The 12842-nt window shown below is 38.4% G+C and overlaps 1 protein-coding gene across 1 annotated transcript in view; it reads right to left on the bottom strand.

Moving 5' to 3' along the window:
* The window catches only part of cubn (cubilin (intrinsic factor-cobalamin receptor)), a 148828-nt gene that overhangs the window by 79891 nt on the left and 56095 nt on the right, over window positions 1-12842 (bottom strand). Inside the window, exons 28-31 of the mRNA XM_053342033.1 lie at window positions 3824-3983; window positions 3387-3568; window positions 2356-2524; window positions 217-398 (exon numbers count right to left, since the gene is read on the bottom strand). Of these exons, the coding sequence (XP_053198008.1) occupies window positions 217-398; window positions 2356-2524; window positions 3387-3568; window positions 3824-3983 (693 nt within the window). The remainder of the gene's footprint in view (window positions 1-216; window positions 399-2355; window positions 2525-3386; window positions 3569-3823; window positions 3984-12842) is intronic.

The following is a 12842-nucleotide window of genomic DNA, read 5'->3' on the forward strand; positions in this document are numbered from 1 at the left end:
TGCTATTCACAACTGCAATCCATTCTTTGTGAATTTGGGCCTGTGTTGGTAAATTCCCCAGCATTTAACTTTTACCAGCAACTAAAGCCAACCCATATTTATAAAACAACAACAAGACAATACCGTAAAGGCTGGGAGCTCTAATAGGTCAGTAAGAAAGCTATAGTGCTTTGGCATGATGCTTTTGAACTATAGATTAAATGTTAAAGCACTCACAGCCACATAGTCCCATAAACAGTTGCTATGATGTTCAATATCCAGGTCAGAGAAGTTGAAAAGGACACGATGGCTGGGGTCTACACTGATGACCCAAGAACAGTCCACATTGTTTGGATAGCTGTTGGGATACAAAGGAGAATGGATCTCCCCTGATGGAGCAGCAACTGGGCCTCCACAGCCTGTAAGAGGGACAATTAATTAAAGGTTACAGATTTACAGGTTACAACTCCTCTTACTCTTTGCCTGTGGCAATTGTAGACAGCCAAATGCCAATTCTAATGAACAAAGTTTGTAAATAGTTATTGTACCCTGCCACCAGGAGGGCGTATATCTATTTTGTAATGGAATGCTTACTAATTTTGTTAGGAAGCACCTAATCCCTTTCTACCCCACACTCTTGCTCCTGTGTATTAGAGCATATAGCTATCTTCCATTATATTTTAATGTCTTGACAAAAGTTGGTGGAGCATATGAATAAAATGGACAACAATCATATCCCTATCCTTATCGGCGGAGTTGTGAATTGTTGTTGGAACTTTGAGTGCTTTTTTTTCTATCTATAATTAAAAGTGTGGTCTTTTAGTTTGAAGCATTATTTATTAATTTTCTGCTCAAGATTTTGTAATGTTTTCCCTCAAACCCTGCCCTCACACTTAAATATTCCCAGCTTGTGCTTAGATTTGCTCTGCTTCAGCTCTTACTGTATGCTTGCACTCAAATATATTGTTGCATGGATTTCCTGTGTTCCAGCCTTAACCCTTCTCCTCACACTCAGGGAACTTCTGTGCACATGTGAATAGTAAGCTCTCAGATTTCTGCCTCTTCTCAGATTATCTGTGCAACAGCCCTGTCAAAACCAAAAGAGGTGTAGTGTTGACCAATAAATCCTTGCCTCCGTGCAGGAGCTTCTGTACATGTTGTTATTCATTATTTATTCATTATTCATTGATTGGTTCATCCATTTCCGCCCTCCAGGGCTGTATTAAATGTACTTCCCTGCTTTCCTGTATGTCCTTTGGAATAAAAGGACAGTTAATATACATACACACCAGGGCCCATAGTTTTTACTATATTAGCTAAATATAATAGCCATATTGCACACTGGACCTCATGTCAGTGCCCACCCTGTATGGGATACTTGTACAGGATGATCTAAGAAGTAAGGAACTACCTCTACCTACTACAATACAACACCTGGTCTTCTGTTGGTTTGGTCATTTTGACAGAGTTGTTGCACAAAAACATCTGAAAGAAGAGCAGAAATCTGAGAGAATTTCACAAGCACAAAGATTTTCAGCCTCAGGAGAGCTGAAGTTGGAATACAGGAAATGTATGCAAGCAACAATTAGAGTGCAAGCATGCAATGTGAGCAGAAGCAGAGCAAATCTAAGTGCAAGCAAGGAATATTTAAATGCAAGGGCAATACGAGATTTGAAGGAAATCATTACAAAATCTGAATGTGAAATCAATAAATTATGATCTCAAATTCAAAGACCATACTCTTGAATAAAGATCCATGGACACTCAGAAGAAGTTGGTTGGTTGTTAATCTATGTGACACAATTGAAGTCAAAGTCAGTCAATGATGTTGAAAAGATGTAGAAAAATCCTTATCAAGCTCTAACAGCACATGTTTTCACACAAGTCTTCAGTTGAAAAGGCACATGCCATATGAAAAAGCTACTCTACTGGCAGATACCTTAAAATTTAAAAGGGAAGCAGCTGTAACTCTAGCTGATGCTGCAGCAGACAAACAACGCAAAGAATTTTAATCACTGATCACTCAATCTCCACAAAACAAAATGTTTTGTGGAGAACTTTGGAAACAAAGTGTGAAAGTAACTCATTTACTCTAAAGGTTGCTGCATTTTTGTCTCCCAAATTAGGCATTTCTACTTTGCATGATGCCATCTTTCCCTCCAAAGAACACCTGGCTCACGCTGACATTCCACCATGAAATGTCTGAAACTTGTTTTTGTCATTAACTTGTTGCTTATCTTTCCTCATGTATTACAAAAATTAAGAAGAAAGATACATTCACAACTCCCACCCAAATCAGTAATACAGCGTGTTCTTCCATAGTATAGTGGGACAGAGGTAAAGCATATGGGCATGTGCTCAATGATGTTCACCCACCTCCTAGGTTTTCAGTCCAGCTTGCATTGAAACCTCGACCGCTGACATAGGCATCTGACTTGAAGCGCACTGTAAGCTGGTTACCAGTACTGGAGACATGCATTGGGCTAGTTGTGGTGCTACAGAGCTTGGCCAGCTGAGGGGCTGACAGGTCTGGGCCTCCAAACACCTGAGGAGAAGTCAAAAGTACTGATCAAAAGACCAACAGTTTATTTTTGGTTCATTGTTTTAAAATTTGAATACATCTTATAATGACAGATAATGACAGGAGAAGAATTGCACTGTTAAGAGCTCTGTTCATTTCAGAGTCACACTGAAAACAGACAGTCTTTCTTTTGCCATTCTGTCTTGCTGATGAACTGATTCACTTCATAGACAGCTCCTCCACGATGTAATTTTTTTCTTATTGTTGTGATCAAAAAGGTTTGATTGTGCAGCAACTTTTCTCAAAAAATGTCTTTTTTTTGCTGTAAAATGTTTGATGACATGTCACATTGGTTGTTTTAATGAGACTGAGGCAGGGGAATGCAACAATTGGTTACCTAATTCTCATAAGACGACCACATTTCCCATAAACCCCATCACTACCTGTTTTGGTATTTGTAAATGAGGACTTATTTTTGTTGATAAAGCAAGTTTGGTTTGGAAAGGCTTCATTGTGCTGTATGTAGTGCATTATTTTAGATTAAACTATTAAACTAAACAGTAAATCCATAAAAAGCAGTTAAAGTTACCTCGACCAAAACCAGCTACCACAGTAAGCTGCAAGGAAACTGTGAGAGACTGTGCTTCTCTTCTCCTGACAGCTTCAACTAAATTTGTATTAATAATTGTATCCCTGATTAAATTGACCTTCACCAAACTATGTGATTTTCATCTTTCTAAAAATAAAGAACCAGAGTACACCTGTTCATGTTCTATCACCTAGAGCAATGTTGCAAAAAAAATTTGCATCAACACAATCGATTTGATTTTTTTTTTATTTGGGGAGTGTTTTCTGCTCAAAACAGAAAGCCTTTATCATATCTTACCTCCAGCACATCATAGTTACAGTCTTGGTGAAACTCCACATCAAACTCATGGATAGTAAGAGTGATGCTGCTACCAGCTGCCGTCGTAATATACCAGATGCACTCCTTGTTTTCTGGATACCTGTTTGGGTAGTCTGGACTGTTGAAGGAGCCACTGGGACCAGAATGCTCCCCACCACAACCTGCAGGGCCAGACTTCAAGTAAGATGGGACCAAAGAGTCTTACAATTTGAATAAAGCATGTGTTCATCACCTAAACCTGACAATATTTCTAATATAGTGATGATCCGAGCTCTAGAACTATGACAGTTAACATTGCAATACATTTTTAAAAAAATTTTTACAACACGCATGAAGTTAAGAGTACTGGATATCACTGTATTTAGTCCTGCTGATTTTTTTTAAACTTAAAAAACAAAAACACATTTCCCCCTTACCACTCTGGTACCACATCATCTGGAAGCCAGACAAGGACAAAGATGAGTCAGTGCGGAACACCATGGTAAGGGCTGAGCTTGTGGTGCTGTTGGCTGGTGGTGGTGTGTAGCCACAGAATGTGCCGATCAGAGGAGCTTGTTCATTAGGCCCATTATAGAGCTTGGAAAAAAACATTTAAAGAAAGTGATATGAGCGGATGTTATAATACATAGTTTTGTTTATCAAAACTGACGGTGACAAAATAATCTAAAGAATAGTTGTTTTTATTTATATCAAATTAGACTATAAAAGCAGTTAATTTCAATTAAAACACAACCATACATAATAGATATCTAGACATCTGAACGATGTGTCAAACAAATCGTGTTGGACTAACTGTTATCAAACACTCTGGAATAACTCTTTCTCATACAGGTTTGTAGGTTATGTGGATACAACATTTTCCAAAAATCAAAACCAGGCTACCACAGTGATAGTTGTAAGTATCTCCATTGATATATAAAGGCTCAGAGAATACATGCATTTAAATCAATTAATCCCTTATCCTTAAATCACATTTCACATTTGAACTGACACACTCAATCTGTTAAGAAACACTGATGTTAAAAAACAATTAACAGTAACTGACCAACTTTGTTGGTCTTTATACACGTGTCTCAGAAGAAAGAGCTCTCCACTCTGTGTATTAAAAGTTTCTATCCAATATTTGGTATGCCATAACTGTGTTTTGCAATTGAAATAACATTGAATAACTAATATTTAGACTGAGCCAGGCTGGGAATATGGGAGGAGTGTTCACATAATGGTATTTACAGCGAACTGTACTGAAATTCAACGCTCGCACAGACAGGTGGAAAGGCACAAGAAAGCAAAAAAGAAGTGGGGATCAAGAGGGGGTGTGAGACATCGCCTCTGGAGATACCGAAGCAGACTTCCACTGCATGTCATAACCCTGTCAAATGTGCGCTCCGCCTGCAACAAACTGGATGAGCTCACTGTGAGAGCTGAACATGATTGAGAATTCAAACAAAACAACTTAATCTGCTTTACTGAAACGTGGCTCAAAGATCATGAGACCCCAACTCTTGCTGGTTTCACCTCTTAGATGAACTCAGCTCCTCCAAAACCATCAGGGGTTTGTTGACAACAGATGGGCCACACAGTACTGTGTGCGAGAGCAAGTGTGCACACCTGACTTTGAGATCTTGACCGTCTCTTTCAGACCTTTTCATCTCCCATAGTTTAGTCGAAAACCGCCATTCTGACCTATATACTGGGACCGAATAACGATGCAGCAGTGGAGAGGACAGTGGACAGTTACAATGGCGCAGTCAGCTGCTCCGCAGACCAACCCATCTTCATTCATGGGGATTTTAATTAATTTGAAAATTTGAGGTGCATATCGGGAAAAAAAGAACACGGATTCAACTTAGATGGGCATCCGGAGGAGCAAGAGGACGGAGCGGGGGAGGTTGCAAGGGCTGGATCTTGAGGAAATTGCACGCCTACCTACCACAGTCTACACCAGCAAACCTGGTGACGCTAACCAAGTTAGTTACGACTAACTATAACCACAAAACTCCAGAGAAAACTGTTGGTGTGAAGCAAGTTCACAGCTATTTCCATACTGTTTATCTGTCCAGCCTCCTGAACCTATGAATCAATCAACCTGTCAATCACAACGTAGCCACGCCCTAATGCATACCCTGGTTTATCGTCAAAATATAAAATCAGGGAGGCCAAAATTTCACAAATGAACATCATACTGCATTGAAGAAGGCTTTAAACTGAGACCATAAACACATTTTGAAAATGTTTACTGAGGTCAGAAATCAAGTGAGAAGTTGGTGAATTATCCATTGACTTGTATAGAGATGGAAGTCCTTTTGAACACAAAACGGTTGCCCCCTGATGGCCTTTTGATAGAATGCAGTTACTTCCGCGTTGGCCTCATTTCAGAGGACCGGAATTCCCTGCCTAGTTTGAACACATTAATGGGCAGAGCCAGTAAAAAGGCCATCACTTCTGTTATTAGCAATGAATCTTTCTTAAATGAACTAAATGATTTCTACTGCAGATTTGACACTGTCACACTTTCTAGAACAGAATGCAACTGTCACACTTTCTAGAACAAAATGCGACTGTAAGAAGAACAGAATGAACAGAATGTGACTGTAATAACCTTAGAGCAGAATCATCCATTGTCATTAAAGAGGAGGATGTTGCTGCAAGTCTTCTCAGACTGAAACCAAATAAGACCACTGGCCCAAACAGTCTGAAAACCCATCTTCTTAAAAACTGTGCTGCTCAGTTAAAAGCTGTCTTTGCTAGATTGTTTCAGTATCTTCTCAACACAAGCACTGTACCTAAAATGTGGAAATGCTCAACAATAAGGCCTGTGCCAAAGAAGCTGGGGGCAAATATGCCTAATGATTTCCAGCCAATTGCTATAACCTCCATACTGTGTAAAACAATGGAGAATGTTCTGGCTGGTTATTTAACCACCTCTGTGCACAGCATGCTGGACCCTCTCCAGTTTGCTTATATGAGTGACAGAGGAACAGGACCCCACTTAACACTGTCACAAAACACCTGACGTATCCTAAAGGATATGTCTGGGTCTTATTTGTGGATTTTAGTTCTGCTTTTTATTCCATGAAGATATATATTCTTCTTAGAAGGTTAGGCAATATTAATCATTTATTATTAATAAAAGTTTAATTCTCTGGATCAGAGATTTTCTGTCCTGCCGCCCTCAGCGGTTGTGTGTCAATGGGAGCATGTCAGATATGCTCACTTAGAGCACAGGCTGCCCACAAGGTTATGTTCTTTCCCCTGTGCTTTTCTCGCTTTTTACAATGATTTTTAACTGGTTAAATATGCAAATGACGTGGCCTTTGTTGGGCTTCTACAAAAAACCGACTCTGTTATGGCACTACTCGACTCCGATTTTTTTTTTGAGTTTCCATTAGGGATGGCTCGATACAACTTTTTCATGTCCGATATCGACACTGCAACTTGGAATATCTGCTGATACCAATATCAATCCGATACCTTCTTTTCTCCTCTGTTAAGTTGTTAATAATACATATAGTTTGTATAGATGTACTTTGCTTAATATGGACATCTAAAAATACCATGTTCAAACTGTGCAACAACTATTCTGCTCCCCTAAACGAAGAAATAAAATAGCCCATGATGTTCCTCAAACCATAAGCTCTTTATTTAAACTTCAAATCAGTGCAAACTGCAAACTTGAATTTTTCTTCTTTCACATGTAACCTCTGGGGTTGAACTGTATGTAAAACAAGCAACACTAAATGCAACGAGGAGACATTATGCATATATGAGTTTCCAATCCGACCATCTTTCGTATATTATTTTATCATTATTAAGGCAAAAGAACTCTATTTATGTCCATCCACATTATAATGAATAGGCTATAGGTTTAATATTAGTTTGCAACCAGCGTGCTGCGTGGACTTAACCACAATTATGAAACACTAAGTTTATACAGTCTGTTTAACGAAATTTGTTAAAGCAAGTAATTTGGTGAGTCATTCAGTTAAACTAAGTCTGTTCTATAGCTGCTTCGCTGGAGAGGCTGAGAGCGTGAACGATCACTCAAAGTGATTGAACTTTCTACTTTTACTGGAGTAAAGAATTGAATCAGTACGTATCTGTAGTACTTTTGCCTCCTCTGCATACCACACAGGCAACATTTTCTCTTCCTTGTGTCGCGTATAAAGCGAAGTCACAGCAGTTTCACGCTTCCGTGCTATGACAACCCCGCCCACGTTGAGTAGGTACTATAGTAATGGAAAAGGTTGTTCCTGGTACTGTACCGAGTCGAGTATAGTGGAAAAGCGCCATTAGTGAAGCTGCATATTTAGCCGAGGTAAAAGCTTTCGAAAATCTGTTGTCACAGCAGCCAGCTTGTCATTAATGTGGATAAAACAAAAGAACTGATACTCTAAAAAAAAAAAAAAACAATGTGATCATTAAGCCAGTTTCACTCATTAGCCAGTCTGTTGAAACTGTGGATAAGTATTGTGGTAAAGTTCTGGACTCTCAGATGACCTCTGTTAATACAGAAAATATTCTTCACAACGACTATATCTTCTGAGAAGGCTTTGCAGCCTCTGTGTCAGCCAGAAGACATTAGAAGTTGTGTAAGAGTCTTGTAGAGAGTGTTCTAACCTTTCATTTTCCAGCCTGTTACAGTAATCTGAGCTGCCAATCTAAGCACAAGTACTGTATATCTCTTATTGGTGAGCCAAAGACAATTTTGCACCATCGTGGACAATAAATTTATATTCTATTCTATTCTTTTATTCCTGCAGTGGCTCAGAGTCTGATGGCCAATTTGGCACAACCTCCAGTTTCCCAAGACATAAAGGCCACAAGATATTAAAATGTCCAAGTAACTTGTACAAAGGATAGCTTGTCAATTTTTACTGACAGTCTGCTGTAATTGTGTGCGTTACTGTATCTGACAGTACTGTCTGTGCTCTAACAGCTACTGTGCTGTTGCAATTTCCTAGAGGGCCAGTAAGTGAACATGGGTGAGCCTTTTACAGTGGTAAGTGAAAATCTCCATAATACATTTGAGAAGGTACAAGCTAATTGGGACAGCTGATTTAAGTACGTTAACTTATCTCATCAACATTTTTGCACTAATAGAATTATCACTTTTGGTCATTACAACTTAAAGTTTGTGTCCTTAGATTGAGTTTTCGGTAACACTTTACTTGAATGGGTGTTCATAAGACTGACATGACACTGTCATAACCATGACATGACACCTGTCATAAACATTAATGAGAGCTTATGACAGTTGTCATTAAGTGTCATTCGGTAAATTATGACACTTTTGATGCAAAGTTGACATTGTTTGAGATGTCCTTGTTATGACACCTTGACATAAACCAAGACAACAAAACCTGTCATCACAACATGTCATTAAACTGTCATATATGGAGGCTTTTGACACTGGCTGTCACAAGACCATTATAATTGTGTCATACATGTTGTCCTTTTCATTAAGATGTTGTTAAGTGTAACTACATCGCCATATATATAACCGTCACATTTCCCTCCTACAGTGACTTAATAATGATTTTTGACTTTTCATTAAGATGTCATTACATAGTCAAATCAGTTTATAACTTTGTAATGACTGTTTTTATTGAATTCAAGTGGAAAGATTTTGACTCTTCATTAAGCTGTCATAAAGTGTCATTACATAGTCAAATCAATTTATAACACTGTCATTACTGTCTTTACAGAATTCAAGTAAAGTGGAAAGATTTTGACTCTTCATTAAACTGTCATTACATAGTCAAATTAGTTTATAACACTGTCATTACTGTTTTTACAGAATTCAAGTAAAGTGGAAAGATGTTGACTTTTCATTAAGATGTCATCAAGTGTCATTACATAGTCATTAATCAGTTTATAACTGCAATTACCGTACTGTTTTCTTTGAATTCCAGTGAAGTGAACAATTACATTCTTCAATAAGATATAATTATGTATAATTACATAGTAAAACCAAGTTATAACAGTGTATTGACTGTTTTTTGTAATTCAAGTAAAGTGGAATGATTTTAAACGCAGAAGATTTTCTAAATAAAACAAATGTGAATAATATGAGGAGCAAAATGTCTTATTTTAAGATGTGTAGTAAACATGAATTAATTCTAAAACATTGTGCTTCTAATTTGAATTTGAATTGAATGCGCGCGTAACGTAACGTTCACGTAATGTGACTATCTAGTAACTGTAAATCCCTCCGCGACAGAGAAAGGAGTCGAGCATGAGGCTGGAGCTGGAGTCTGGATCCTCGAGGTTTACAATTTGAGGTAAGCTAAAGCGAAATACCGGTGCAATAAGGTTTTATTTTGTAACTGTTATTTAGAAGAGGATATTATGACCGTGGCGTCAGTGTTTTTTTGTTTTGTTTGTTTTTTGCAGTGAATGCCGTTTTATGTGAAGTTAGCGTTTAACAACTAATGCTAACTTAGTTAGCTTAAATTGGCTGCTAACTCCAGGCTTAAACAAGTTAGTAACTATGAAAGTATTATGCTATGGGCCTTAATGCCAAATTATTTTAGCGGGTCCAAATACTCAGTGTGCAGTTTGTGGGGGAAAAAACAGAGGGAGGGATGGGTTGGGTTGGGGGTGTCGTTTTTTGCACTGAGGGCTTCGGAAAAAAAAACTCGTCGAAACTCGTTTTTGACACTGAATTAGTTAACGTTGATGTTTTTTGCTTACACAACTGTAGATGGATACCCGTTTGAATAAACGGAGCGGGATGGAGGAGGACGTGGCTAACGAAGTTGAAGAGGTCCCTGTTAAGAGAAAGCCTGTTTCCCCAAAGAAAAAAAGTAAGTCTAATTTAATTATGGTTTCTTGTAATCTACTTTTGCTAGAGTTGGGCTGTAAATTTACTTTTTCTTTATACTAATACAGTTTAGTAGTAAGTTGGCTGATTGAGGCACGTATTTCCATTTTTTTCCTTTCCTTTCCTTCTCAATGAACAGTATGCACAGAAGTACTGGGAATGTTTTGTGTTAATGAATAATTATTGATGAATGAGACAAAAAAGATGCAGATCAATATAATGCACCCCGATAGACTATACCAATGCAAGTCACTGACCTCAATAATCTACTTAAAGCAGAAGTTAGCGGAATGTTTTTGTTGATATAAGTCCTAAATAATCCTATTTTCTGACTGGTGAAGGCAGATGTTGCTAGCCACATAGTAATATAACCAGTCTAGAGGAAGGATGCAAAAGTATAGGATTCCTTCTGATCTGCTAGTAGTACAAAACCTATATGGTGCAAAATCAACAATGCCTGTGCATACCTGACAAGTTTTGATCTCTTTTTGTTGTTTTCCTGTTGTTTTCTTAAGTGACCACAACGGATGGAGTGATCCAACGCTATAAGGACGTCCTTCTGATTTTCAGAAAGCGTGGCTCAATGAAGAAGGCATTCGAGAAAATGAATGTGGATCGCAACACAATAGCTCGCACCGCTGTGATTGCCGAGCTTGCTATTGTGTTTCCGGACACAATGAAAAGTCTACTCACAGGAGGTGATGAAGATCACACAAAGATCTCGGGGCTTGCAGAGCGTTGCCGTGCAGCTATAAATGAGGAGATGGCCAATACCATAACCTCAGCCAAAAAAAGTGGAAAGCTGCTCCCAATTATGTATAAGTACACTTGAAATGTTCATTGAACACTTTTGTGTTGTTAAAGTTTTTTAAAGGAAGTTTGTTTTAACTTAAAAATACGTTGTTTTTATACTGATAAAGTGGGAGAAAAAATCAGGAAGTATTGGTGTTCGATTGGAATCACACTCCTGAGTTTCATTTCAATTACATGATGTCAAAAAAAAAAGTTAAGTAAATAAAATCGACTCCCTGCATTCTTTAAACACTATCTCTGGACTCCTGTGTTGCATTTTCTTAAGGTATGTATAACTGCTGACAGTGTAATTACCCTTAATGACGTTTTAATGAAACATTCAAATCATTCCACTTTACTCGAATTCAAAGAAAACAGTCAATACACTGTTATAACCTGATTTGACTATGTAATGACAGCTTAATGTAAAGTCAAAATCTTTCCACTTGAATTCAATAAAAACAGTCATTACAAAGTTATAAACTGATTTGACTATGTAATGACATCTTAATGAAAAGTCAAAAATCATTAAGTCACTGTAGGAGGGAAATGTGACGGTTATATATATGGCGATGTAGTTACACTTAACAACATCTTAATGAAAAGGACAACATGTATGACGCAATTATAATGGTCTTGTGACAGCCAGTGTCAAAAGCCTCCATATATGACAGTTTAATGACATGTTAAGATATCAAGCTTAATGGGGGGTTTATTGTCTGGCAGTTAGGTCTCCTATGACATATTTATGACAGGTTTTGTTGTCTTGGTTTATGTCAAGGTGTCATAACAAGGACATCTCAAACAATGTCAACTTTGCATCAAAAGTGTCATAATTTACCGAATGACACTTAATGACAACTGTCATAAGCTCTCATTAATGTTTATGACAGGTGTCATGTCATGGTTATGACAGTGTCATGTAAGTCTTATGAACACCCATTCAAGTAAAGTGTTACCGAGTTTTCTCTTTATCCGGAAAAGTTAAGGGCTGCCTGTAGGGGAGGTCGACCTTCTGTAGTCGCACAGAAAAGTCCCAACTTTTATGTGCACATATCGTCATGATCATGACACACACACTCATGGTCACTGACAAGAGATCAGTTAAGATTCTGAGTCTGAGATAATACAGAACAGCTACTGTCATTGTCCTGTGGCTATCCACAAGAAGTAGTCCAGAAGCCAGTCCACAATGAGGGTAATCCTCAAAAAGTCATTGCTAAAGAAGCTGGATGTTCACAGAGTGCTGTATCCAAACATATCCATAGAAAAAGTTGAGTGGAAGGAAAAAGTAGGAAAAGGTGCACAGGCAACAGGTAGAACCGCAGTCCTGAGAGGATTGTCAAGCTAAGGCCAACATTTGGGGGAACTTCACAAGGAGTGGAATGAGGCTGGACTCCACATACAGACGTATCCAGGACATGGGCTACAACTGTCGCATTCCTCGTGTCAAGCCTCTCCTGAACCAGAGACTACGTCAGAAGTGCCTTACTTGGGCTAAGGAGAAAAAGAACTGGTCTGTTGCCCAGTGGTACAAAGTCCTCTTTTCAGATGAAAGTAAATTTTACATTTAATTTGGAAATCAAGGTCCCAGAGTCTGGAGGGAGAGAGGAGAGGCACAGAATCCAAGTTGCTTAAAGTCCAGTGTGAAGTTTCCACAGTCAGTGATGATTTGGGGAGCCATTCATCTGCTGTTGTTGGTCCACTGTGTTTCATCAAGTCAAGAATGTATGCAGCCGTCTACCAGGAAGTTTTAAAGCACTTCATGGTTCCTTCTGCTGACAAACTTTATGAGGATGCTGATTTCATTTTCTAGCAGG

This window comes from Scomber japonicus, chromosome 21 (assembly GCF_027409825.1).
Source record: "Scomber japonicus isolate fScoJap1 chromosome 21, fScoJap1.pri, whole genome shotgun sequence".
In the NCBI taxonomy this organism is placed as follows: domain Eukaryota; kingdom Metazoa; phylum Chordata; class Actinopteri; order Scombriformes; family Scombridae; genus Scomber; species Scomber japonicus.